Source organism: Ixodes scapularis, unplaced genomic scaffold (assembly GCF_016920785.2).
Source record: "Ixodes scapularis isolate PalLabHiFi unplaced genomic scaffold, ASM1692078v2 PGA_scaffold5__190_contigs__length_132052651, whole genome shotgun sequence".
Lineage (NCBI taxonomy): Eukaryota > Metazoa > Arthropoda > Arachnida > Ixodida > Ixodidae > Ixodes > Ixodes scapularis.
This window is the reverse complement of record NW_024609880.1, coordinates 96,802,905-96,826,358: the sequence shown is the minus strand read 5'-3', so window position 1 is coordinate 96,826,358 and position 23,454 is coordinate 96,802,905. Positions and strand designations below refer to the sequence as shown.

At 47.8% G+C, this 23,454-nt stretch overlaps 1 protein-coding gene across 1 annotated transcript; it reads right to left on the bottom strand.

Annotated features, from left to right (window-relative positions):
- Window positions 1-20,942: 20,942 nt before the first annotated feature.
- On the bottom strand, window positions 20,943-22,715 carry LOC120836737. The gene has a single exon (XM_040205769.3). It carries the CDS (start codon window positions 22,702-22,704, stop codon window positions 21,067-21,069), a length of 1,638 nt encoding a protein of 545 aa, XP_040061703.1. The 5' UTR covers window positions 22,705-22,715; the 3' UTR covers window positions 20,943-21,066.
- Between the last annotated feature and the right edge of the window lie 739 nt (window positions 22,716-23,454).

Sequence of the window (23,454 nt, the reverse complement as noted above, 5' to 3'; positions counted from 1 at the left end):
GACGGGGTACGCTGGTGTCAAAACAGGGGGGGCCTCTATGGATTCTCTCTGTGAAAAGGAGAGGTTGACAAAGTCGGACAGAAAAAGAGATTTCCAGTGAACCGCGAAGCTCCCTCTGGCTGAAAGGGGGTATCTATGTCAAACAAGAATTCTCGATGAAGTTCCTTTTATTTATTTTTTTGGCTGCTCTGGCTTCGCGTTGCTATGTGCACTAACAACGCGTCGGCGCTGGTGCGGACTGCGTTCAAGAGAGCCTAGATTTCAGAGAGGGAGCAACTGGAACGTTAAGGAGCGTTTGCAATTTAAACGATGGACGCCTTCTGGACAGACTGGTCGTCGCAAGTGCGCATGAGTTGCGTTTTCGCGGGGCGAGGAGGAAAGCAGGCGGAGACACTTGCGGACGACCAACGCTCACCGTCACCTCCTCGCAGCTATAGTATTATCAACGTGGCATACAAACCATGTGATCCCGGCCGGGCGGTAGGAAACACTCTGGCGTGTGGGCACACCAGCGCTCCACTGACAGGTTGTAATTAAATCTGAACGACGCTGCAAGGTTCGTTTTGGTGGCGGTGTTCTAGACCTCTCCCCCACCGCCGGCGTTAAAATTAAACTTTATATCGTTCTAAAAGGAGAAGTAGGCGTTTAATTATTACTTTAAAAACTGACATCAGTTTTGTCGTTTATTGAGGAGCGCTGCACGGTTTAACATGGAAGACAATGGTGGTGGTCAACAGGACAAGGTTCGACTCTTCGAGTGTATATACAGTATTCATAAGAAAGCTAAGAAAGCTAAGAAAGAAATTTACCTGTATTCGGTTTGAAGCCTCATTTTAATAATTTGAGAAGTACGATTAAACCGTTATGTGTTCACTGTAGTTACTGTTAGAAACACTGGGCGGAGTGAGCCCTGAACATCTTACTCCTCGGCAGCCAATGAAATCGTGGCATTCTCCAATAAAAAGGACGCCAGAGAACCAATCAAAAAGCGAGAAGTGTGGCCATAATGATCCACTCCCTGCATGTCTTCAGCAGTCGGATACCATACGTCACAAAATAAATTTGCTTTCGAGAAACTGTAGTATAGTATCTGGTTCAATGAAATGCTTCACGTCGCAACGCTCTATACTTCTTCGGGGCATGTCGTTACTCACCGCAGCAACCGCGCACCCGTTCGCGCGCCGGGTCGCACATTAAAGTGTTACGAGCAACCTGTTGGTGCCATCGCTCACTAACGACCGGAACGTGCTGAAACATGCAAAACGCTAGTGCGAGAGGAGCCTATACGCAGGGCGGCATAACGGTCGAGTCTCATTTTAGAGAGCTTCGGTCGGTGTCATTTGAAGGAGCCGGTGTCACTGGCGGTTCCGGATACTATCGGCGAGATGGCCGATCCAATAATGGAAGCCCTCAAATACACTCAAGCTTGTTTTGTTCCTCGCGGATCACTGCATTAACGTTGCGCTACAGTAATGGTAATTTTCTTCGCGAATCATTCCCGTTATAATATTAATGGACTGACTAAACGGGCTTTCATTTTCCATGTTACTCCCCATGCATAGACAAGCCTTCCTAGGGCGGTCCGTTTCAGCGATTTTCTGCCGATAGACAGCGACCAATAACTCGCTCTGTTGCCATAGCACTCACTATTAGCCTTCATCCTACTGACGCTATAGCGCTTGGTCACGGTGACCTATAGTCGATTTCAACGCATGTCCTGTCAAAAAATACTCATTTTGTAGTGGACGCTTAACAATCCGCTCATCGTGTCTTATTTCTTTAGATCAGCAAAAACGGCGACTGGCAGAAACCGGCCAAGCGAGGAACATGCCGCGCACAGGCCAGACGTCCTGGTGACGTTTTTGACAACACGAGGGCGCGAACAGCATTATCACTCGGTTTTGGTACTTTTAAAAGCACTGAAAATTCATCCGCTTCTCCACCGCCGCGTAAATCGAACTATGAACCATCCCAATAATTGTTTTCTGCGTGCTGCCACCTTTAAGTACCGTTCGGAGCGTGATTAATAGCTCTGTTCCACAAACTTTAGCTCAGACGCCGCGCAAGCGTCCACAGCCCAATAACTCGGCATTTATTAAAGCATGAAATGCTTTCTAACGGATCCCCCTCTCCCTTAAAATGTTGTCTGTCCATCCGTCCGTCGGTTCGTTGATTTCCAGCTAAATTTAGCTAAGAAATTGACGTCACGAGACCTAAACATCAGTTCAGTTTTCCCGCTAAATTTTGTCCTCAGAATTGAAGTCACGTGACGACGTCACAAGACCTAGACCAATTCATAGTTTCCCCGTTAAAGTTGGCGGAAAAATTAACGTCACGTGACCATTACACCAATTAGGTTTCCCCGCTGAATACGGCAGAAAATTTATGTCACGTGACCCGATGTCAAGTGACATAGTCATCAATTTAGTTTTTCGCCAAATTTAACGGAAAGACCGACGTCCCTTGATGTTCGACGTTTGTACCAAGTCAGTTTCCCCGCTAAATTCAACGGGGTAATTAATGAAAAGATTGGTTCTTCACTCCACAAAACGTCTGATTATTGTCTTTGACACAAATTTAAATGACCACTCCTCAAATACTACCTTTCGTGTATGATGGGACTATAAAAAAAGATAGCTGATATATTTTTTTTCCTTGGGGGGGGGGGGGGGGGGGGGGGAGGGGGGGGGGGGAGCGGAGCGGGGGAAGGGGATTGTTGGAAAGCAAGCCAGCTTGTTTCCAGCTTGTTTTCTTACCAGCTTGGACACGAGTGCTGCGACAGCGTTCTGCACGAGACTCGCGTTCAGTTGGCGTTTCACTGATTAAAGTCCAGCCAAAGCCGAACTCTGACGAAAGTTCCGTCAGAACAGAAACAAATAATGGACGTTGTTGTTGCTTTGCGTGTTTAGTTCTCGCCTTAACCAGTAGGGGCGAGGCGGTTGAATTTATTTCCCCAGCAGAGTTGCTCTTAAGACAAGTTTATTTTGAGGAAAAAAAAAAGAAAAAAAAAAGGCACACATTGCGCCGAGAAATTGAGAGAAAGGAGAAGACGTGAGGGGACGTCAGAACGCCGAGCTCTGGTTGGAATGATTAGTGGGTAGATTTAACGCTAGCTGCCTTTCTCTCCACTGCGCTCGTCGAAACCCGTTTGAACGGGAAACGCTTGCGTCCGGCGTTTGGCTTCCGAATTCGAACGCGTTCAACGAGTGCGTTGGAGACAAAGGCAGCCTTTGTTTTCACTCGCTCGTCGAACTATAGCCTCCACTATACTCACACAACCTTGCGGTTCGACGACGGAGCCCGGTCGCAGATTCGGACCGAGAGGATCTGGTGGCACGGAGCATCGACGAGACATTGCTCGGGGGTACCTGGACGTTAGCGCGCAGCTTTTGCAGCGGCGAGGACCCGAAATACGCTTGTTCGCTCGGGAGAAGTGTGTTTCAGAGTCTCACCGCAGCGGGGCGTCCGTCACGTGGTGGTAGTTTCATTCGCTGTCTGCCGCTCCACCTTTCCCATTTGGGCGGCCGCTTCTCGTGGCGATCTGCCACGCTTTGTCAGTATATAGAGGCAACGTTACTAGAACCGCTCAGTTAACTGCCATAGAGTCTGCTCTGAAAAAGTGGCACCGATCCGTACTCGAGAACCGAGCTAAGGGCCAATTGCAACTCCGCCATTTCTCCCGCAGCGGCCACTCGGGGAAATTGCACGTGAATTCTATTTTGGCCAGAAGTCCGAAACAATAGGGTGGAAGGGGCTTCAGGGCTGCCACCCCGCCTCCCAAGCGGACGCGTGCGAATGACTACCGAAGTTAGGATGCGCCTAGGTCGGGACGCGCTACCTGAAATCACCGCTGAGGCATGGTTGTATAAAAAACAATATTAATTGTGCCGCAAAACTTTGCAAACTAAAAATTACAAAAAAAAAACATCATGTGCCCTTCATTTTGTACTAATCTCCAATAAAATTTACTACAAAAAGAGTTTGTTTTTTTCCGTTGCTTTTTCCGCAAAAACATGCTTTCTAAAAGCTCACGGTGACCATAGGAAAGACAAAAGATTAAGAGTGGCGCTGCTCTCGTATTTAGCTCGGTCTCAGTGGACGCCAGCGGCCCAGGTTTCAACGGTGAGTTTCCGAAATGGGTGTTTTAGTAACGTTGATAGGAGGCTATGGTCGAACGCGTTCGAACGCGGAACGCCGGCGTCCGGCGTTTGGAACTCGTATTCGAATGCATTTGATTGATTGATTGAAGTCTTTATTTCTTTCGGATCAACCGAAAGGGGAACAGAGACTAAAGGCAGAAAATGCCTGACGAAGGTCTCTGTCCCCTTTGCAGTTCGTACATACGGTACACAGTATAGTAAACACTCATGCAGTTGTAGAACAATCAGCAATTCAAATAATGGCATAGCTTTATAATACATCATCATGAGGATCGCAACTAGTAATATACATTATGAAAGAAACTTTTTCACAAGTTCAAAAAATAAGAAAGTGCAATGGAGGGAAAGGTAACTAACTAGCTTTAAGACTGTCCACTATATACTACGTTCACCTATAAGCTGTGACTAGAAGCTCCGCCTTCAGCGCGAGCTCGCTGGCTTCCGCAGTGCTTTGGTTGCGCGTGCCTGCGCGTTGACACTTCCGTTAGAGAGGGCAGAAAGCTCGCGCTGAAGGCGGAGCTTCTTGTCTCAGCTTAAGGGTAAACGAAGTATAATCATTCCAACCAGAACTCGTCGCTCTGACCCCCCCCCCCCCCCCCCCCCCCCCGCCCCCGCGCGCTCCCGTCTCCTCCTCTTCGGCAGTTTCTCGGCACATTGCCACGTTCGATTTATTTACACCCCATTCACCAGCCGCATCGGGTGCACAGCGCCGTATTCGATTGGCGAGCTCGGCCTATCTCAAAGCACATACACTGCGTGTTTCTGCACCGGGCTACACTTTTCCGCGGCGGTGTAGGCTGGTGCAGGTTAAATCGATCGAATGTGTACGTCCGTTCAGATACGCTACAGCGGGGATCGATGGCCACGGCCCTTGTGGGTCAATCCCCTCTTCGATATATGGACTCCCGCGGCACTCGTGAGGGGATAAACGTCTGCGGTCGGTGCGGAGAGAAGCGGCCGAACTGCGTGCTGCCCGCTCGCCCGCCAGAAGACGTGGCCGCTCGCGCGACGGACACCCGGGAGCTACAAAACGCGATTACAGCTTTCATTATGCGGGCGGGGACGGTTGTTTGCACGGTCCCCGAGCGGCAGCGAAGCACCGACCGACGCCGTAAAGATGTCGTCCCGTGGTCGCCGATCGCTACGCTCGTAAAAAGGGGAATGCTCCTTTACGGCAACCAAGTTGCTCATAATTCCTTTTTTTTTTTTTTTGCTTCGGTTTTTGGAACGTATTGGGTCACTCGGTCCTTATTTCAAATACGCGATCATGGTAAACAGGGCGAAACTCACCATGACTGTCCTGACACCTTGACGCTTTCTCTGTGTACGTTTATTTGTTGACACTTATTGTGCTACCCTTTAAGACAGATATTTGCCTAAACAAACAAATGACAACCTGAGACATCAGCAATTTTGAAAAACCAAAGTTAGAACTAATTACGGAACTCAGAAATTATCCTATCCTGTCCCGGATATCCTCAACAGACATATTCGCACCTACTCACCGGCTCATAAAATGTATACAATGTCCCTTTGCTCGTTTTTTTTTTTTTTTTTGCTTTGTAGTATGTTAAGGATTATTTATTCAGTTGTAATCTAGTACAGTAACCTTGTACTGTGTGTTGCGTGTACTGGACGCCCCTATTTTCTGTGTTAAATTTGCAGGCCTGCTACTTGAGTGCTGCATTGGTTGTTGGGACCTCGTCAGTTGATTTCGATTCCATTTTGTTCCAACAGCCTTGCTAAATGCGTAAAAACAAATAGGGCAATCAACCGATCAATCAATCAATCAAAATACTGGACACGCATTTTTTGTCTCACCGAATACTTCACTAGGAAAATGCATTCTACTCCAGTCATTTGCATTAGACAGTGCGCCTATATAGCACCAAGCCCTCCCCTATCGGTGTTGACACTTTGCGTTCAAAAGAACACACGTACTATTGTGGACACTGTTAGCTATAACACGGCAGCGGCGGCCGTCCCTAGAGTTCCTGTATAGGCTCCCTACGGGAGGTAGCATATACAGGAACTCTAGCCGTCCCGTACCCCCAGCGCCCCATAGCAGGCGCCGTCCGAAACTCCGCGCATGCGCCGTGTGGCGGACTCGCTTTTCCCGCCTGCGAGCACACCCTCGCTTTGTCGTCTGCTAGGCACAGAGCAGACGACGCCACAGCGCTCGCCAATTTTCGCTGAACACGGTTCAGCGAACCACCGCGTAAGAAGTGCCCAGGGTTGATTCCCTCACTCCGCTGGCTGAGGATAATCATCGCCACTAAATGTAACATCACGGTAGATGAAATTTTTTTTTTTTATGAGACAAACTTGCAGTTGTACTGCGCTTCACTTTAGGTCTAAACGCAGCGGACGCTACGAGACGATAGCACAAACCAAGCAGCGGCAAAAGCACCTTATTGTGTCCCACGGTGATGCAATCCGTGATGTTGCAACTTTGCCGCTATATGATTGGCTCTGTCGTTTTGTAGCGTACGCTGCATTCGGACTTAAGGTGAAACGGAGTATAACAGTCTATTTCTGTATCACACCTGCTGCGCTCATACTGGTGTGCGAACGCATATTGGTAAAAATGCATTGCGCACGCCTGTTCCTAAAAAAAAGCAAAAAATAAAAAAATAAAAAAAAAACTTAAACGGGAATGTGCCCCAATGACTCTGCAATCTGCCCCAATAAAAATCGCCGGTTGAAAATGAGTTTGAGACAAGTTCGCTATAGCGAGGATACCAGACGAGCAGCACTGTGGCATCGCCTGCTCTACGCCTAGCAGACGACAAAGTGAGGGTGTGCTCACAAATGGGAAGAGCGAGTCCGCCACACGGCGTATGCGCGGAGTTTCGGACGGCGCCTGCTATGAGGCGCTAGGGGTACGGGACGGCCGCCGCTGCCGTGTTCAGTGTTGCCAGGTCTACTGATTTATCAGTAGATCTACTGATTTCGTTCCGGGTCTACTGATTCACTGAAAAACAAGAAAATCTACTGACTTTTTTTTAGTAAACATATTAAAAATTGATATTTTGTCGCCCTCAGTTCCCAGTGTCGGTCATCAAAGGAAACTCACATTGTCCCAGAATTAAAAACGAAGCACTGGCTACATGGCCCAGAAGCCCGTCCTATTCGAGTGACGTACCGTATATTCATCTATCTATTTACCCAGAGTAGGTTCGGCAGATTCGGCAGATTCGACGGTGACATCCGGGCCAGAGCCATATATGGAGAGAGTTTGGCCAGTCTATGATCTCGCTGTAACGTCCCTCTCCCGAGTGAGCCAATCAGCCCGCGGCGCAGAGCCAGAGGCGTGAGCGCATGCGCCTGAACTCTCGGCTCCTCCGAGTTGAGCGGAGAGGGCCGCCATTTTCATTCATTCGCCCGGCGGAATGCATGGGATAGACATCCAAATTTCACTTATTTGCTTTTATTTGGCAGGTTGTGGCAAGAAAATTATATAATCTTATTCCTCGGTGGCTTAAAAAGCTAAAGAATGAAGTTCTCCACGTTTGAACGCAAACTTTGGGTCAGGCGAAAAAGAAATAAGCCCGTAGCAGACGACGCGTAGCCTCAACAGTGCTCCGCGCCGACAGCGTTGCTTCAAAAACCTTCCACAGCCAAGTAAGGAAAGATGGCAGCTTGCAGAGGACTTCCATTGGACATGTACGCGCACACTTGACGGAACGTCTTGTTTTGGTTTCGTTTCAGTCGTTTCAATAATAGCGACAGGTGGATGTCGCACTGTCGCGCTCATCTGTTGATGCCAAAAGTAGCTGAGTCTCGATTTCAAAGAATAATCCTCGAAATAGTCAATAATTATTAATAAAAAAAGAAACATTTATGGTGCCCTTTTAATTTGTCCTTCACAAACAATTACTCCAGAACTGGTCATGTTTTTTTCATTTTTATTTGTGTTTATTACTACGTTCTATGTTACTCTATACTATTTCTTCGAAATATGTATTAATGGAAATAGCAAAACATGGCAAAACACATATTTCGTAGAATCTACTGATTTTTGTGCAAATCTACTGACTTTTTGGGGATCATTCTGCTGACTTTTTTTTTCTCCATCTGGCAACACTGGCCGTGTTATAGCTAACAGTCTCCACGATAGTACATCGCGCTGTCCCACCACCGCATAGAGAACAAGGCCGTGGTGCTGACGTTTCTGCGTAACCAGCGAAGGCCAACGCTAGACACAGATTGGAAGCGAGTGCTGCGTCAGCGCTCGGCTTCGAGTCAGGTTTGAGCCGAACGTTGACGCAATCGTTGTGTTCAATCTGTGGCCGCCGTTAGGCTTCGCTGATGACGCCGTCTCATTTGGCACTACGGCTTTGTTACCTTGGAGGAGTTGAATGGCCACGGTGTCGAACATTCAGGTGATGCCGAGGGTAAGGGCAGCTTCCGGCTCGCCGAGATACCGGATTCGCCGGGACAACAAAGATGGCCGTCCTAGCGGTTTCGACGGGTATTCAACGATGGCACGGCGATAGATGGCAGCAGCTGTCATCTCTCCCAATGGACCGTTTCCGAGAAGCGTTCTGCGCACGCGCGAACGCCCTATGCCAAGCGGCGGAAGTCGGTACGAAAAATCGAGGAAATTCAGGAGGTTGTGGATCAGCGTTTAGAACACGTAATTGCAGCATATATATAATTGTGTTACCCCCCCCCCCCCCCCCCAAAAAAAAAAAAAAAAAGAAAGTGGACGGAAAGGAAAACACGACGTTTGGGTGGACGCCATGGATGCCCCCCTTTAATGTCAGTTGGCACGCGCCGCAGCTCAGAGAGCGAAGAAACTGGTGGCGTAGCTCCCATTATGGATTGGTAGCGCATGGTAGGTCACTTCCTCGATTTTTAGTTCGTGCAGCCGCCGCCTGGTGCCGTCGGTATGTGGAAAAGGTTAACCCCCCGCAAAAGAAAGGTAGCGCCATCTCCCTCCTCCTCTGACGCGCGCACCTTTTATCTTTATGTTTTGCTTTTTTACACCCGCGCATCGACTGTAGTGCCGCTTGGATCGGGCCAAGATAGCAGACGGCTTTCCTACAGTTGAGTCAGAACGCAGTCAAAGGCTGAAAGATACGCGCGCGCGCGCGCGCGCAAATACATACACACAGGCTAAAAGCGCACTGTCACGGTCTACCAGCCTCGAAGGATGGGCTCAAAGAAAGACGATGAAAGCCGTGACGTTCCACAGTCGGCGTTATTTGATTGGCGGCATGGGCTCATAGGCTTGCACTGCACTCCGACAGCATAGGCATTCCTTCTCCCTCCTCCTCTGAACGCGCACACCTTTTATCTTCATGTCTTGTTTTTTTACACTCGCGCATCGACTGTAGTGCCGCCTGGATGGGGTCAAGATAGCAGGCGGAATTCTTCAAAGGATGGCGCTACTTTTCCGTATAAAGGGGGTCCATTCACAGGGGAAAACCCCAACGAGGTAGAGGGGCTTAGAGTGATAAACCGAGGTTCCGGTCTGCACTTGAAAGTGACCCTCATAAGGCCGCTTCCATTGTACTCAAATAGACCGATCTCACCAGGAGTTGCGCGACGCCACCGTTGCCGCGGTGCATCCTGGTACCTGTAGTTCTCCCCAGTTTTCCTGCTGCGTCGATGCGCATTGTACACCCGGCGTTTGGAAGTTTTCGGGTTAGCACGAGACTTTTAGCCAGGTGTGTTTACTCATGGTTTTCAATTGGTGGCTTCACATGTTGTATGCCACGGAGCTATAATAACAGCACCAGGCAAAAAGGCCTCGGATATTATGTCTTCCCGCAAGAAAGAAGCATGGCAAAGAAAGGTCAACAGAGCCGGACAGAGCGGCAAGAAAAATAGCGTTTTACGATTTGTTTCGCGATTTGCTTCATAATTTATATCCAACCTGTTGCACGTCAGCTAAAATGTGTAAGATTACAGGGCACGAGACATAGAGCGTGCCGAAGTGTTCCGTAAGCTGGAATCTCTCTGACCATTTGCTCCATAGCGATCTATTCGTTGGTCTATAATAGGACCTCCGCCCTGCTTTGTGGAGGCCGTTTTTAATACACTTCTTGCTCGGTGTATTTTGGTGGTTATAACTGTTATTGCGACGACATGTTTTAAGCACAACTGCGCTTCAAAAGATCAGGACAATCACTAAAAAAGAGCAGCGATTTCCGATATGCACCCCTCGAAATAAAACAACCTTTTCGGAAGCAGCCTTCATTTTTTTTTTCGTACAAACGTGAAAAGATTACATAATGCAATTTAGAAGTGCAACACGTACTTACCGCCACAATTGTAACAAACGAACCTCATTCATTTTGTGGTGGTCTATTAGGCTGGTATTACTGATCCATTCTGCATTAGCACCAGTCGAGACCGCAGAAAAAAAGCTTCCCCCGTCGGGCGACTGTTAGCGTTCGGATCTTGCGCAAATAATATAAAACTGAATAGAAACTGGGCACGAAAAATCATCTCCACCCCAAGCTTTCAGGTATCTGGCATGGTTGCTTCTTTTTGATAGATGCCAATTATTACGGCGCGTCAGGCCTGGCCTTTCTGTAGATCAGTTCTTTGTGTGCAGGCTTCTCCCGCTGTTCATCTGTACTCTGTCGCACAGGCTGTCAACCAGAATAAAACAACTTTTAGAAAACTATCGATCACCGAGAACGTCTTTTTAGATCCTCTTACTTGATGGCTGATTAAACGTTATGCACAAGACTGAGCACCACCAAGCTCAGTTTTTTTGTTTTTTTTTTATCACATTTGATGCTGTTCCGTGGTGCTACACCGAGCCAATGGTCCCTCAAATTTTGTTGTTCTTTGCTATTGCACTAGATGTTCACTTGTTTGCAAGGTAATTGAGACGTCCAAGGAGTCGGAGTGCTCGAGTAGTGGCGCCGTTGTTTTTTTGTTTGTTTGTTTTTTCCGCGGCCGGCAGTGGGATTACCGCGTGAACGGCAGTGGGCTCACGCGTTCACGAAGACGACTCGAAGCAGACGACGACGAAGCAGACGACAAGGCGATTCTAAAGCGATAAGACGACTGAAACTGCTTTTCTGCACTTGCTGAGGAAAGTAAGGCATCACAAACAACACAATCTTATGAAGTAAAAACATGCAAGAGAATCAAGGTGATACCGGGGCGTGCCAAATGATAATCTATGATGATGTACGTACGCGCAGCCGTATGTAGCCGGGAAGCCGGGATGGCCGGGAACGGATGACTACAAGTAGCATGGCGGCGGCACCACTTCCGGAATGCGCGCGTCTGCGCAGTTCGCTCGGTGGCATCGGTCTATTTGACCACACGTCAGGTGGCCAAACCAAATACGTGACGTCACAGGAAAGATGGCAGCGCCCAGGCAGTGGCTGGCCCCAGCTGAGCCGGAGCTTGTCGGATGCTTTGTTCGTTGTCGTTCGTCTCGGCGAGTTGGTTTCAGACGCGGAAGCCGTCATAAGAGGCCGGTCGAAAGCGACTTCAGACTTCAGCGTGGTGTCCGACGTAGGTATAACGTGAAAATACGGAGTGAACGGTGTGCGTTTCGCTGGTTACCGACGGGGATATTGCCGCGAGAGAAACAATCGGCCCTACGTTGCTCGGACCTCGAATTGATTTTGGTACCGCTAAGATAAATTTTAAGGTGACGTTTCTGTTCTCTCGTTGACCATCGGAATCGTCGAGGTCTGCAGTGAAGCGTGTGCAATATATTTGGATACACAGTTTAGCGACGGAAATTGCGTGAGTCGTGCTTGGCAGTGTGCAGTCGTGGTCGTTTCGTTCAAATAACTGAAGGCTCACTTTGGTTGTGTGGCGCACCGGAAAGCTGCCTTGAAGCTGGTAGTTCCTGTGCCGTGTTAAATGATGCTGTGCTGCTTCCCAAATTGTCCCGGCGTAGCCGTGCACTTCCACGGGGCACAGGTGTGCGGCGCACCGAAGAGCTGCCTTCAAGCTGGTAGTTCCTGTGCAGTGCTTTAGGTAATGCTGTGCTGCTTCCTAAATTGTTCGGGGCGTCGACGTGCACTTTCAAGGCGCACAGGTGTTGCAGTTCGTATTGATTCCACTGGTCTGTCATTTTAACGAAACGTTTGTTTCGTCGAAACAAACTTTTCATCAACACTCGTTACGCGAATTGCTAGCTGTATGTACATTTCATCGCGCGTGTTACCTACCCGGTCCACCCGTTCACGCCGCTTTGCGACGACAGTCTGCAGCGGCTCATTACAAAAAAAAAAAAATGGTCCAACATCCATTTCAGTTCAGTTCGTCCACGGCAGTCACCAAACCCCGAAGGAGAGGATTTATTCAGACAGGATACAACTAAAGCAATGCAGCTTCTTTAGTGGTCAGGATACACTCTTTTCAGTCAGTTATCTTATATTGTCATGAATTCTTGCTCCAGTCCTATCTTCTATCAATATACACTATTCTGGAAAGTTCCATGCCATGCTCAGCTGCCATCATATGTTCTGTTCTGCTCAAGATGCTGGGTACTTTACCCATAGCCCTTCACTCTGTGTGCACCCTGGCGGCTCCTCAGCCGAGTTGCCCAATAACGGGACATGGGTGGCGGACTATCCCGCGTCCCATTATCGCTCGTCTTGCGGTTAGCGTCCCATTGAACCGCAAGACGAGGGAGTACCACAAGAACGAACCGCGGAAATACACCACGAAGAACCTTAAATCCGAGACAGTCGCTGCTACCAGCAACAACTACCGGAATTCAGTCTTTTGCCAGAAAAACCGAAGCTGACTAGGCTAACGATGACAAACCTGTAGCAGCAAACAGCGTCCGCTCCCACCATTGTTTGCATGGCCGTCGCACCTCATACTCCGACGCCCTTTCACGCAAGGTGTATGAAGACGTTGAGGACTGGATTGAACAATATAACCGTGTCGCTCGTCACAGTGAGTGGGCAACCAACCAACTCCTGCAGAACCTATACTTCTCGTGGAAGAAACTGCCAGGCACTCGTTTGAGGACCACGAATCCTCCTTAACGTCATGGGAAGTTTGCAAGATCGAGCTGAAGTGCACGTTCGTCAGCCAACATTGACGAGAGAGAGATGAATTTCTAATTCTGTCCAGGACACGGCCCCAAGGAGAGCGTCACCGCCTTCGTGGAGGATGTTTCGCGCCTGATCGAGCACCCACGCCAAACCTGATGCTACAGAAGACAAGAAGCTAAGAATCCCATGCCCCTCATGTGAGGGACAACACCTTCGGCAGCCTTGTCCGCTACCCCACGACAATAGACGAAGGGTTCATATCACCAAGGCTTCCAACATTGAATGTACACTGCAGGCCCGAGCCTGTCACTATCAACAACTCCCCAGCGTTTTGACACTCGAAACGTCCAGCTGAAAATTCGACATTAGCCTCCCAGGCATCCTCGACATTGTCCGGGCGGAGATGAGGAAACTACTTCCTGCCATCAGTTGCCCGGCTTTTATTTTGATCGCCGAGATTGCTTCGGAACAAGTTCGACAGCAATTTCAACTGGAGACTTCTTCGAGCGAAGCGGCACGTGACAAACCGAGGGCGACTTATGCCACAAAGTCACGACGACCACCACCGGCGGCCCGTTAGTATTCAGTGCCAATTGAACGAGATACCCCAACGCCAAAGCATTTCCGACATCGGGAAGAACCAGTGCAGGTCCGCGCTGAACAAAAGAACACCGGGAAAAACAGAGGTGCTGCGAATGGTCGACCGAAAACCACTCTGCTACCACTGCATGAGGCCGACCATGCCTACTGGAGGTGCCCGCACCAATGAATTGATCTGCAAGGGTTTGTGCCGAACGACCCTTGACCACATCTCGAGGAGCGTTCGCGGGACATTGAGGAGTATCTTCGGCGGCCTTTGTCCCTGGTACCGACATTACCCCCAAAGCTCCTGATCCCCATCACCTCGACGGGAGGTAAGCACGACAAAGCAAGTGAGCGGCAATGCAAGGACAGTTGAATTGGTGTCGGTTGTCGTCCAAGGACAATACCTAAAAATTTGTTGACATGAATTATCTGCGTCCAAGCCACAAAGTACACAATTTCAAACTTTGAGGGAGAATGACGCTGAGTGACTTGAAGAAATAGAATGGTTGGTTGTTCTCAAAAGTCGACACCAAGCATCACCCGACTTCACTTTGCCACACGAGACTTACACAAGTTGCAGTGGTCGCGGGATGCAGAAAAAATCGCCATTACGAAATGGAAGTGAAATGGCTTAGATAGCAAACAAACATTGTTGCCAGCGATCAAGGTCACGGTACAGCAAAAGGCACAGCCACGTAGGCAATACATGCCCGACCTTGCTGTATTAATGCAGAAAACTACCAGGAAAATTTGCGGATTAGAAGCCAGCCCTGCAGCTTCAGTGCAACAGTTGTCAGTGCCCGCACATGACGTATGATTACAAGACAGCATCAGTCGGTCAAAGTTGCCACTCAACCAAACTGAACACCGACGTGCCAGGAGCGTCATCCGACAATAAGGAGCACAGGTACTGCGACTGAGCGCCTGACACGAGACAGTCGCAGAGAGAACTCGTTATGGAACCATTTGAAAAGAACCAATAATTATGTAATCAAGTGGAGATAAACATATTTGATGCACTAACCACCCAAGCAGCTCGGATTTTAACGAAACAATAACCAATGTCTGGCGATGGTCTTTTGGCCAGTGGCCAGAGAGCGACCATTCATTGGTCAATGCTTGGCCGATAGCCGATGGCCAGTGGCCATTGGCCAATGGCCAGAAAAAGTCCAGTCACCGATCAGTCTCTGGCCACTGTCTGGCCACTTGGCCAAGGACCATTGCCAGCCATTGGCCAATGACTGGCCAACTCTGTGCTGCTTGGGCAAATAAACATATTTCTGCTCGCCTTTACGCCTTCAGAGTCTATACACAAAATTTGTGGGCATCGCACGTGCTGGACCTTTTGAAGACACTCACATCTCTGATCTCTCAATATTAATTAAAGGCACATATAAGGCTGGCAGACTGGTTGCAAGGGTCTGCACTTCCACTTCTCCTAACATGTGGCGCATCCGAAAACCAACTCCAGTGACGTGAAAATGTTGTTTATTAATTTATTCCCCCCTTCAAGGGCCTCTTTAGGCATTGCAGAGAGGATACATAAAACTACACGCATGACAATAACATCAAAGCTCACCGACATTAATGAGCACAAAACGGGCCCAGCTACCGAAAAAAAAATTACACTCGTAAGAAATCATTATTGCTGTAACTTGTTAATTGCAAAAACAAATGCACTGTGAGCATCTAGTTTAATAGTATATGTTGATGCATTGTTATATAGCAGGACACTTCCTATACGCATGACAGAATAGACCCTTTGCAAAAGCCCATCGAGCAACACAACTGTCACCATCTTTTTTTTTTTTTTTCGGCGTAAAGCACACGAATGAGCCCCAGTTCACGTCGAACGCTAATGCAGCATTCGAGTCCAATATGCGCTTAGCCGAGTTCACAGTCTTGGCGGACATAACATTCTTGTTGAACAAATTCCCAAAGTATGAAGGCCATGGGTAATTAGGGAAGTAGCTACTGTAATTCGTTCCATCACAATTTGGCAAACGGCAAATGCTACAGTCTACAGTCTCGGTGAGTCAATATGCACCTTGGAGAAAGGCACATGACAACATATTATCAGAGTGCTCGTCTGCACAGATTTGTCCCACAACTTCACTCCGTCTCCCAATTGGCTCGAGGGGGCTGTGGCGGCTGCCCTTTTCCAACGGTGAAACGAAGTATAAGCAGCCCACATTTTTGAAAATCGTCTAATAAAGGGACTGAAAGGAATGGTAGTCAACATTTTTCAACAAAACTGCTCTTCGAGCAAGGGATAAACACCAATGTGAATTATCTTGTTCAGGTAATTAGAACAAGTAAATAATTGACCGACTTATACAATGCAATCTTGATTAGAAAAAGTATTGCTGCAATAAATCCTGCGAAAGAGAAAAATATGCACTTAATCTATGCGTGCACCAAAACGGTTGTTCTTATAGCAAGTCAAATAGCTTTGAAGCAGGTGCCTGCGACGATTTATTCATTCCCACACTCAATAAAACGTCATCCTGGCAGCTGAAAGTAAGTGTGCACTTCTCACTCAAAAAAAAAGGAAGAAAAGTGATCGAATGTAGAATCGTTGATAGCACCAAAGGCTAAGGATCGCAGGAGCTTCCTCGCTTAAAGTTTCTATGATTGTTCGGTGATGCAGGGCTGAAACAACTTCCCCTAGGCCCTAACGCGACGTATACCTTTCGCTTCGATTTTCAGACGTTCGAACGAGGCTAGAAAAACGCGAATATTTTATGCTAGGAGTTATATTGTAAACTTTTTCATAAGCACAAAACGTAAAGATCGCAGGAGCTTCCTCGCTAATAGTTGGCTGTGATTATGCAGTCACCTAGGGCTGAAACGAATGCCCTTAGGCCCTACGTCCGACGCATACATTTCGCGTCGATTCAGGCATTCCAACGTTCAAACAAAGGTAAGAGAATGCTAAAATTGCATGCTAAAGGCCCTCAAAGTTCTAACGATCCTCGAACATATCCGGGAACCCGAGCACCAGTACGGCGATACGGTTAAAGCTTGCCGAAAGATAATTCAGACAAGGAAGGCGTGGTGGTAAACAACGGATAAAACGCCCAGTGAGGAAAGAACATCACCGAAAGCGTGAGCGTGTTCGCAGCTCGTTAGGGGCCCCAAATTGAGGCTTGTCTTCGTGTTTGGGGGCAATCAATGCTGTCTGTTGACAGGAGTACCGGAAACATGGCAATGCACAGAGCCACAACCTCGTGTGGCTCAGTGATGAACATGGCGGTGCTGAGATGAACTGAGCAATCATGAAAACACGGATTTGTGTAACCGGCGCACGTGACATCTTTCCCGGACGTTACCATTATAACGATTGTCGGTTCTTGTAATAAACATGAAGAGTCTTTGGTTTTAACGAGGGTCAGGTAAGAGTCCGGCAAGAAATAAAGATCTGTGGCTGAGTGTGTTAGCTTACCGCAGCTCGGAGCACCCAGAGTGAAAGGTCGCGCTGCAGAACCAGAGATCATTTGCTCAATTTCCTCTCGTCCCTGTTTCGATCTCGTTGACGACAGCATCGACATGCGATCGTGTATTTCTACTGCGAGATGCACATTAATGACCCCAGAGGCCATGGTACTGCTATGGCTAAATTTCTCATCTACATCGGTAACGCCAGATGCTCATTGGGGCTGACTAACTTCCCGATGCCTAAAGTAAATATACACACACTATTATTACTTGTTTCAACGGGAGTTAGCGGAAGCTGAAGTGAGTTCAGACCTTGCATACAGCTTGAGACCAAAACTAAGCAGTCAAAGAGCGGTGCTATCAGAGCCGGCTTCGCTTGCGAAGCCGGTGAGAGGCTAACGAATCTAGATCCCCGGCGTTCTTTGGTCGCTTAGTTTCGGGTTAGTTTCGGGTAGAAGTGGTGTACAACGATGACATTTCTCGCCAAAATTTCACGGCAGGGATAAACCTTTTTCATGTCGAGCGTCAATGCCCTTAATATCTTGTAACGGCAAAAAAGTGGAAATGTAAAACGTAAATTTACAGGCTGTTTAGTTAATTGGTGTTTAATCCATCGCACCTCTTTTTTAGTGGCCGCCATGGCTACCAACTTGGCCCCAGGGTTAAACAAAAATCCTCGACAAAAGTTTCTTTCTTTTTCTTTTTTTTAAACTTCGATAGCAACCTAATTAATCCCTGAATGTTCTGCTCGTGTGCCAGATGTGTCTTTTATTTCCCTTTTATTTGGAGCTTACGGGGTTTCCAGTTAACCGACCCTAGAGTCGGATTTCGGTCAAGGTGAAAGCGATAGCGTTCTTGACCGCCGACTCGACATGCCTTCATAGTTTTTTTTGCTAAACGCGGCTCATCAACAAATGAGAAATTTTTTTACCCGTACGGATGAGCGGACATTATTTTTGGGAGGGCGCCTTATCAAAACGCAAAGGGCGAAAGAGGTCTCGCGCATTGTGATGTGCTTGTTCTTAGTACTACTCCATCCACCGGTCAACGTCAGTTCGTGCACGGCAACAGGAAAACTTGACACTTGCAAAAGAAGCTTGCAATAACAGAAGATCACATTTTCAGCCTGAGTCCGATCTGAGTTCATCGCGGCAAGCGCTTTGTAGCAGATCATCCACTTTTTCTTGTTTTTTAATCTAGCAGACGACACACGGTGTATTCTAAACTGATTTTTAATGCCAAAGCATTAACTCTCCCATAGAGCGAGCTGACGTCATCAGTTTGAAGCTCGAAAACGGCACATAGTTTCCGCGATTTCGCCTTCAGTTCCATTGGCTGGCGCGCGTCGACGGGGCTCCCATTGGCCGCTGCGCTCATCAGTTTCCACGACCGCTCACCCCATGGCGCTGCGTGTCCATCAGCGAGCGCGTCCAAGGTCACCGGGGGAGCACGCGCGCGAACCAGCGACGAAAAGTACGCAGCAGACGAAAAAGGGAGCGGACGAGAGGTTTGCATGCTTTCGCATTCACGGCTCATAAGAAGTGCTTAGGTTTACCTCGAGCTGTTGTCTGCGAATGACGCTTCGCTCGCGCTGCTGCTGACGGATCGTTGGCGAACGCTGTCTTACACTGTTAGCAAAAATAACACGCCCAGACGTGTAAACCGTTGTTCCATAGCGGACACGTCGAAACGTGTCCGTTTTACACGAGGCCATCTGTGTTTTTCGTCTACACGTGAGGTGCTGTGTAAACTTAACACGCTACACCGTGTCTGCCTTCCACAAAACCATTTCGAGCGTGTTCCTTATGAAACATGGCGGCCAGCGGCCGAGAACAGGCGAGAGACGAGCCCAGCGAGCCGCGCGCCTTTCAGCCGAATTGAAAGCACACAGGGCGCGTTAGTTCTCGTTCGATGTCTTTTATACACAGTAAAGTCTCCAAGCGGCGGACGTAGCTACTTGCAAAGGTACGTACGTGCGTTGTCGGCGGCGTCGGTAGCTTCAACGAGCCGCTAGACAAAAAAAAAAAAAAACGAATGCCGAACTTACATAGATAAATAACTTGAGCAAACTATTTAGAATCGGGCGGTAACTTGCGCCACCTATCGAAATTTCTAGCAGCCTGTTTTTAAAAAAAATATACGAGTCTGTAAACACTGCGAACGACCCGACTACACAGCAACCCTACATACAACGCATGCAACACAGCACACAGCTACACAGCACCGACATGTACACAAACACAACGACCGACACTACGCCCGACACTTCCTACTCGATATTCATTTCTCCCCGCGGCGCATATAAGCTTGACATGTGCGGGTGAGCTCTTTGGTCGCTGACCATTACAGATTTATAGAAGAATACACAAAACACGGCGCAATGGACAGCCGCGTGTTAGAACTGTTTGCATTTAAAAAGTATGGAGGCAAAATCTATAATGTTAGTCCGTTGCAATAAATAACGATATGTTAACAATAAATCTTAAACCGGTCATGAAAAAGTTAAAATTTTTTGTTATTTTCTTGTTTGACCAGTGTTATGAGCAGTCCGACTAGCTTGAATCAGATAGGAAAACAAATTATTGGGATTTTGTCATTACGTATACAATAATAAATGAAAATGATCCTTGCGCAAAGCATTTTTTATATATTTTTGTGAAGGACATCCGGACATCCGCCCAACACTTCACTTCCGCTAGTTGCAGCAGTTGCAGTACGGGAGCAGACGCCTTCACTTTTGGGGCGTTTTGATGCAGTTTGTTGTCATATGTCGTGTCGGTGTCGAGAAGAGCGGTGGGGCTTGAGAGTTTGTGACCGGTGTTATTCGTGAACACTGGTGTGGAGCGCTGATGCGTCTTTTTTTTATACTGCTACCACCCCGAACTTTGAAGATACACGGGCCCATAGCAGTGCATTATGCTGAATCGCGAGCTCCTTCTCTGTTGACGTCGCTTTCCTGGTACCACTCGTGGATACTGCAAGCGTTTAGACAGTGTGCACCGTCTCGCCTACATCCCCGGTGACGTACTCAACCTGTTGAAACTTATTGCTTCCGTCATTTTAGAGTACGCAAGGCAGTTATCTCGTTGGTCTGGTTTCGGTTATAAAAGCAAGGCAGAACACTCGTAGTTCCCGCCCTCAGTACACGTTGGACATCTTCCACACTTTGACACCGGATAACTGAATGAACGAGGATTTACATTCACTTCCGAGGTTACTCTCGCCGCTTCCTCACCGTTGAGCAGCAGGATGAGCTGGCGACAAGCCGCGGATGGAAGGCTTGAGCATCAACAGCCCAAGCGCACTCGGTGCCGATGCGGGCGACGCGGGTTTCTGTCAACCGGGAGGAGAGCACAAACCGTGACCGTTCCAGCTCTTCGTCATGACGCGGTGTTGCAGAGAGCAGGGTAAAATACAGCTACACGGATCATCGAAGCAAACGACTGCTATCTTAAATCTTGGCTTGTGATTGCGCCTTTGTAGTAGATCATCTTATTCGTTTTGCTGGAGAAGAAGGTAAAGGCAGGAGGAGAAAACAGAGAGGTTAACCAAGGCGGCCTGCCTCGGTTGGCTACTCTGAGTTGGGGAAGGGGATGAGGGGATAAAAGGAGGAGGAAAGAAAAAGTAGAGGAGGATAAAGGTAACACACTAGCACTGACGTTAACACTGTGAGGGCAAAATCAATAATTAAGAAAATACCGCAGTTTCCAATATGACAATAAAAACTAAGAGACCGAAAGTGCGTGCTGGATTGTCACCAATGTTCACCCAAAACACTCGAGTTTTTGTACGCGCCAGCGCGAAGTCCAGTTGCGCACGTGTACACTTACAGGAATTATAAAATGGATAGCCCTCTATACGACAACAAATAATGAACACTAGATAAGTTTTTACAAACAGAACTCGAGGCGAGTTGCTGATAAAAATCGCAGAAGGGCTTTTGCGGCCTTCTCCTCTTTAAGTGGTGAGTCCCAGGCCCCTAGTATTTTGGACGTAGTAAATGGCCGGTCGTCTAGATGTGAAAGAATCCTCTTTAGGAGTTCCCTTTCTGCATCGTAAAGTGCACATTCACACAATAAATGAGATATAGTTTCCACACAATCACATCCTGGACAGTTCGGAGTGTGTGTTTTTCCGATTCGGTGCAGAAATTCCTGTGTGTAGGAAACGCCCAGACGTAATCGGTGTATAACAGCTTCCGTTCGCTTGGGTAAATTACGTGACACACGGTATGTTAGGTCAGGATCCAGTAGATATAGAGGAGGGTAATGGTGTGCAGAGCTCTTCCAGAGACTTTGTGTTGCATTTCGGGCATGGAGATTTATCAATGAAGTGACGTCGCTTCTGGAGTAGGGTATTTCGACGTTGGGGAATAAGGTATGGGCGTAAGTCGCAGCTCCATCCGCAGCTTCATTTCCAGGTATCTTGCAGTGTCCAGGAATCCACTGGAACTCGACAGAGTGTCTTCTATCAATACATTTCTGAAGATGGCATAAAAGTTTGAAAATAATTTGTCCATTTTCACTTCGTCGCAGATATGTGCAGATGCTTTGGAGTGCAGGCTTAGAATCTGTAAACACCGTCCATGCCTGAGGTGGCTTTGTCAATATAAATCGAAGGGCTTGATGTAGGCCTACAAGTTCAGCCGCTGTTGAAGATGTCTTGTGGCTAAGCTTGAATTTTCTTGTTGTGGCATACGATGGAATCACAATGCTTGCGGTAGAACTATTTTTGACACATGATCCGTCCGTATATATGTGAGTTTTTGACGCGTGTAAACAGGCAATGGTGGAGAAAGTGAGTTGTTTAAGTACTATCAATGGTGTATTTGATTTCTTCTTGATGCCTTGAATGTCAAGTTCAACAACGGGGAGAGGGAGTCTCCATGGAGGTATAGTTGGAAGAGTAAACGAGTTTATATCATCAGGGATGTATTGCTCCATTTTTGATAGTGCCATCAAATATTCTGAGTGAGGTCGCTTAAAAGTAAGATCAGCCAGTAAGTGATGACTATGATTAGTAGTATGTCTCAGATGAACTCTCAATGTTTCCTGCATCATTAGTATTTCTACAGGTGTGGCGCGTGCCTCGGCAACTGTGCCCAGAGTCGAGGCACAAGCTGGTAGGCCCAAACAGCCACGGAGGCCACGTGCTTGAACTGCTCTGAGAGCTTTGATGTTGGTTTGACACGTGCCATGTAAAATGGGAGCGCTATATCGAAGTAAGCCGACAAATAAGGCCACGTATATCTGTAATAGGGATCTTACTGTCGCGCCCCACGTGGTTCCACCGATGAAGCGGGCAAGGACACTAAAACTGGCAAGCTTTTTGCGCAAGTGCAAAATATGAGGTGACCAGGTCAGACCCCTATCGATGGTTATTCCAAGAAATGTGTGGCATTTAACGTACGGTATTGTTCGTTTGCCTATCTTAAGTGGGTATTTGTCCATTCTTCGGCGGGTGAAAGCAATAGCTGCTGATTTGTCAATGGAAATTTCGAGTCCACGGGTATTAAGATAAGTTGTCATTTTCTTTAGTGCAGACTGAACCCTTGCCTTTGCTTAGACTCGCGTAGATCCAGAAGCCCATACACAGATATCATCGGCGTAGAAAGATGCCTGGATGGTTGGGGGCAGTATTTTGGCGAGACGAATGAGAGCGATGTTAAATAATATAGGACTGAGGACGCCCCCCTGAGGGACACCACGGGTCACCGGATATGAAGGCGTATTTCCTTCTTTTGTAGACATAAAAATTGATCTTCCTGTGAGGTAGCTTCTTATCCACCTATATAAGTGTCCCCCAATCCCAATTTCGCTGAGAGCCTGAAATATCGCTTCGTGAGTGACATTATCGAATGCTCTTTTGATGTCTAAGAAAGCCGCTATTGTGAATTTACGATGTGCTCGCTCCTGTTGTATGTAAGTTACAAGGTCAAGGACTCCATCGATAGAGCTCCTTCCTCGACGGAAGCCTTGCATGATTTCTGGATATATCCCTTGCTGTTCAAGATACCAATCTAGACGGCGGTGAATCATTTTTTCCATGATTTTTCCAATGCAACTCGCGAGCGCGACAGGACGGTACGAAGTCAATTGAAGTGGCGATTTACCCGGTTTGAGAAGTGGCACAATCCTTGCCTCTTTCCACAAGCCAGGAACATTTTCATTGATCCATGAAGAGTTGAATATATTCAAAAGAAGCTTTCGCGCGTCCTTCCCCATGTGTATCAAATAACTGTACTGTATGCCGTCAGGTCCCGGAGAGGTGTGAGGTTT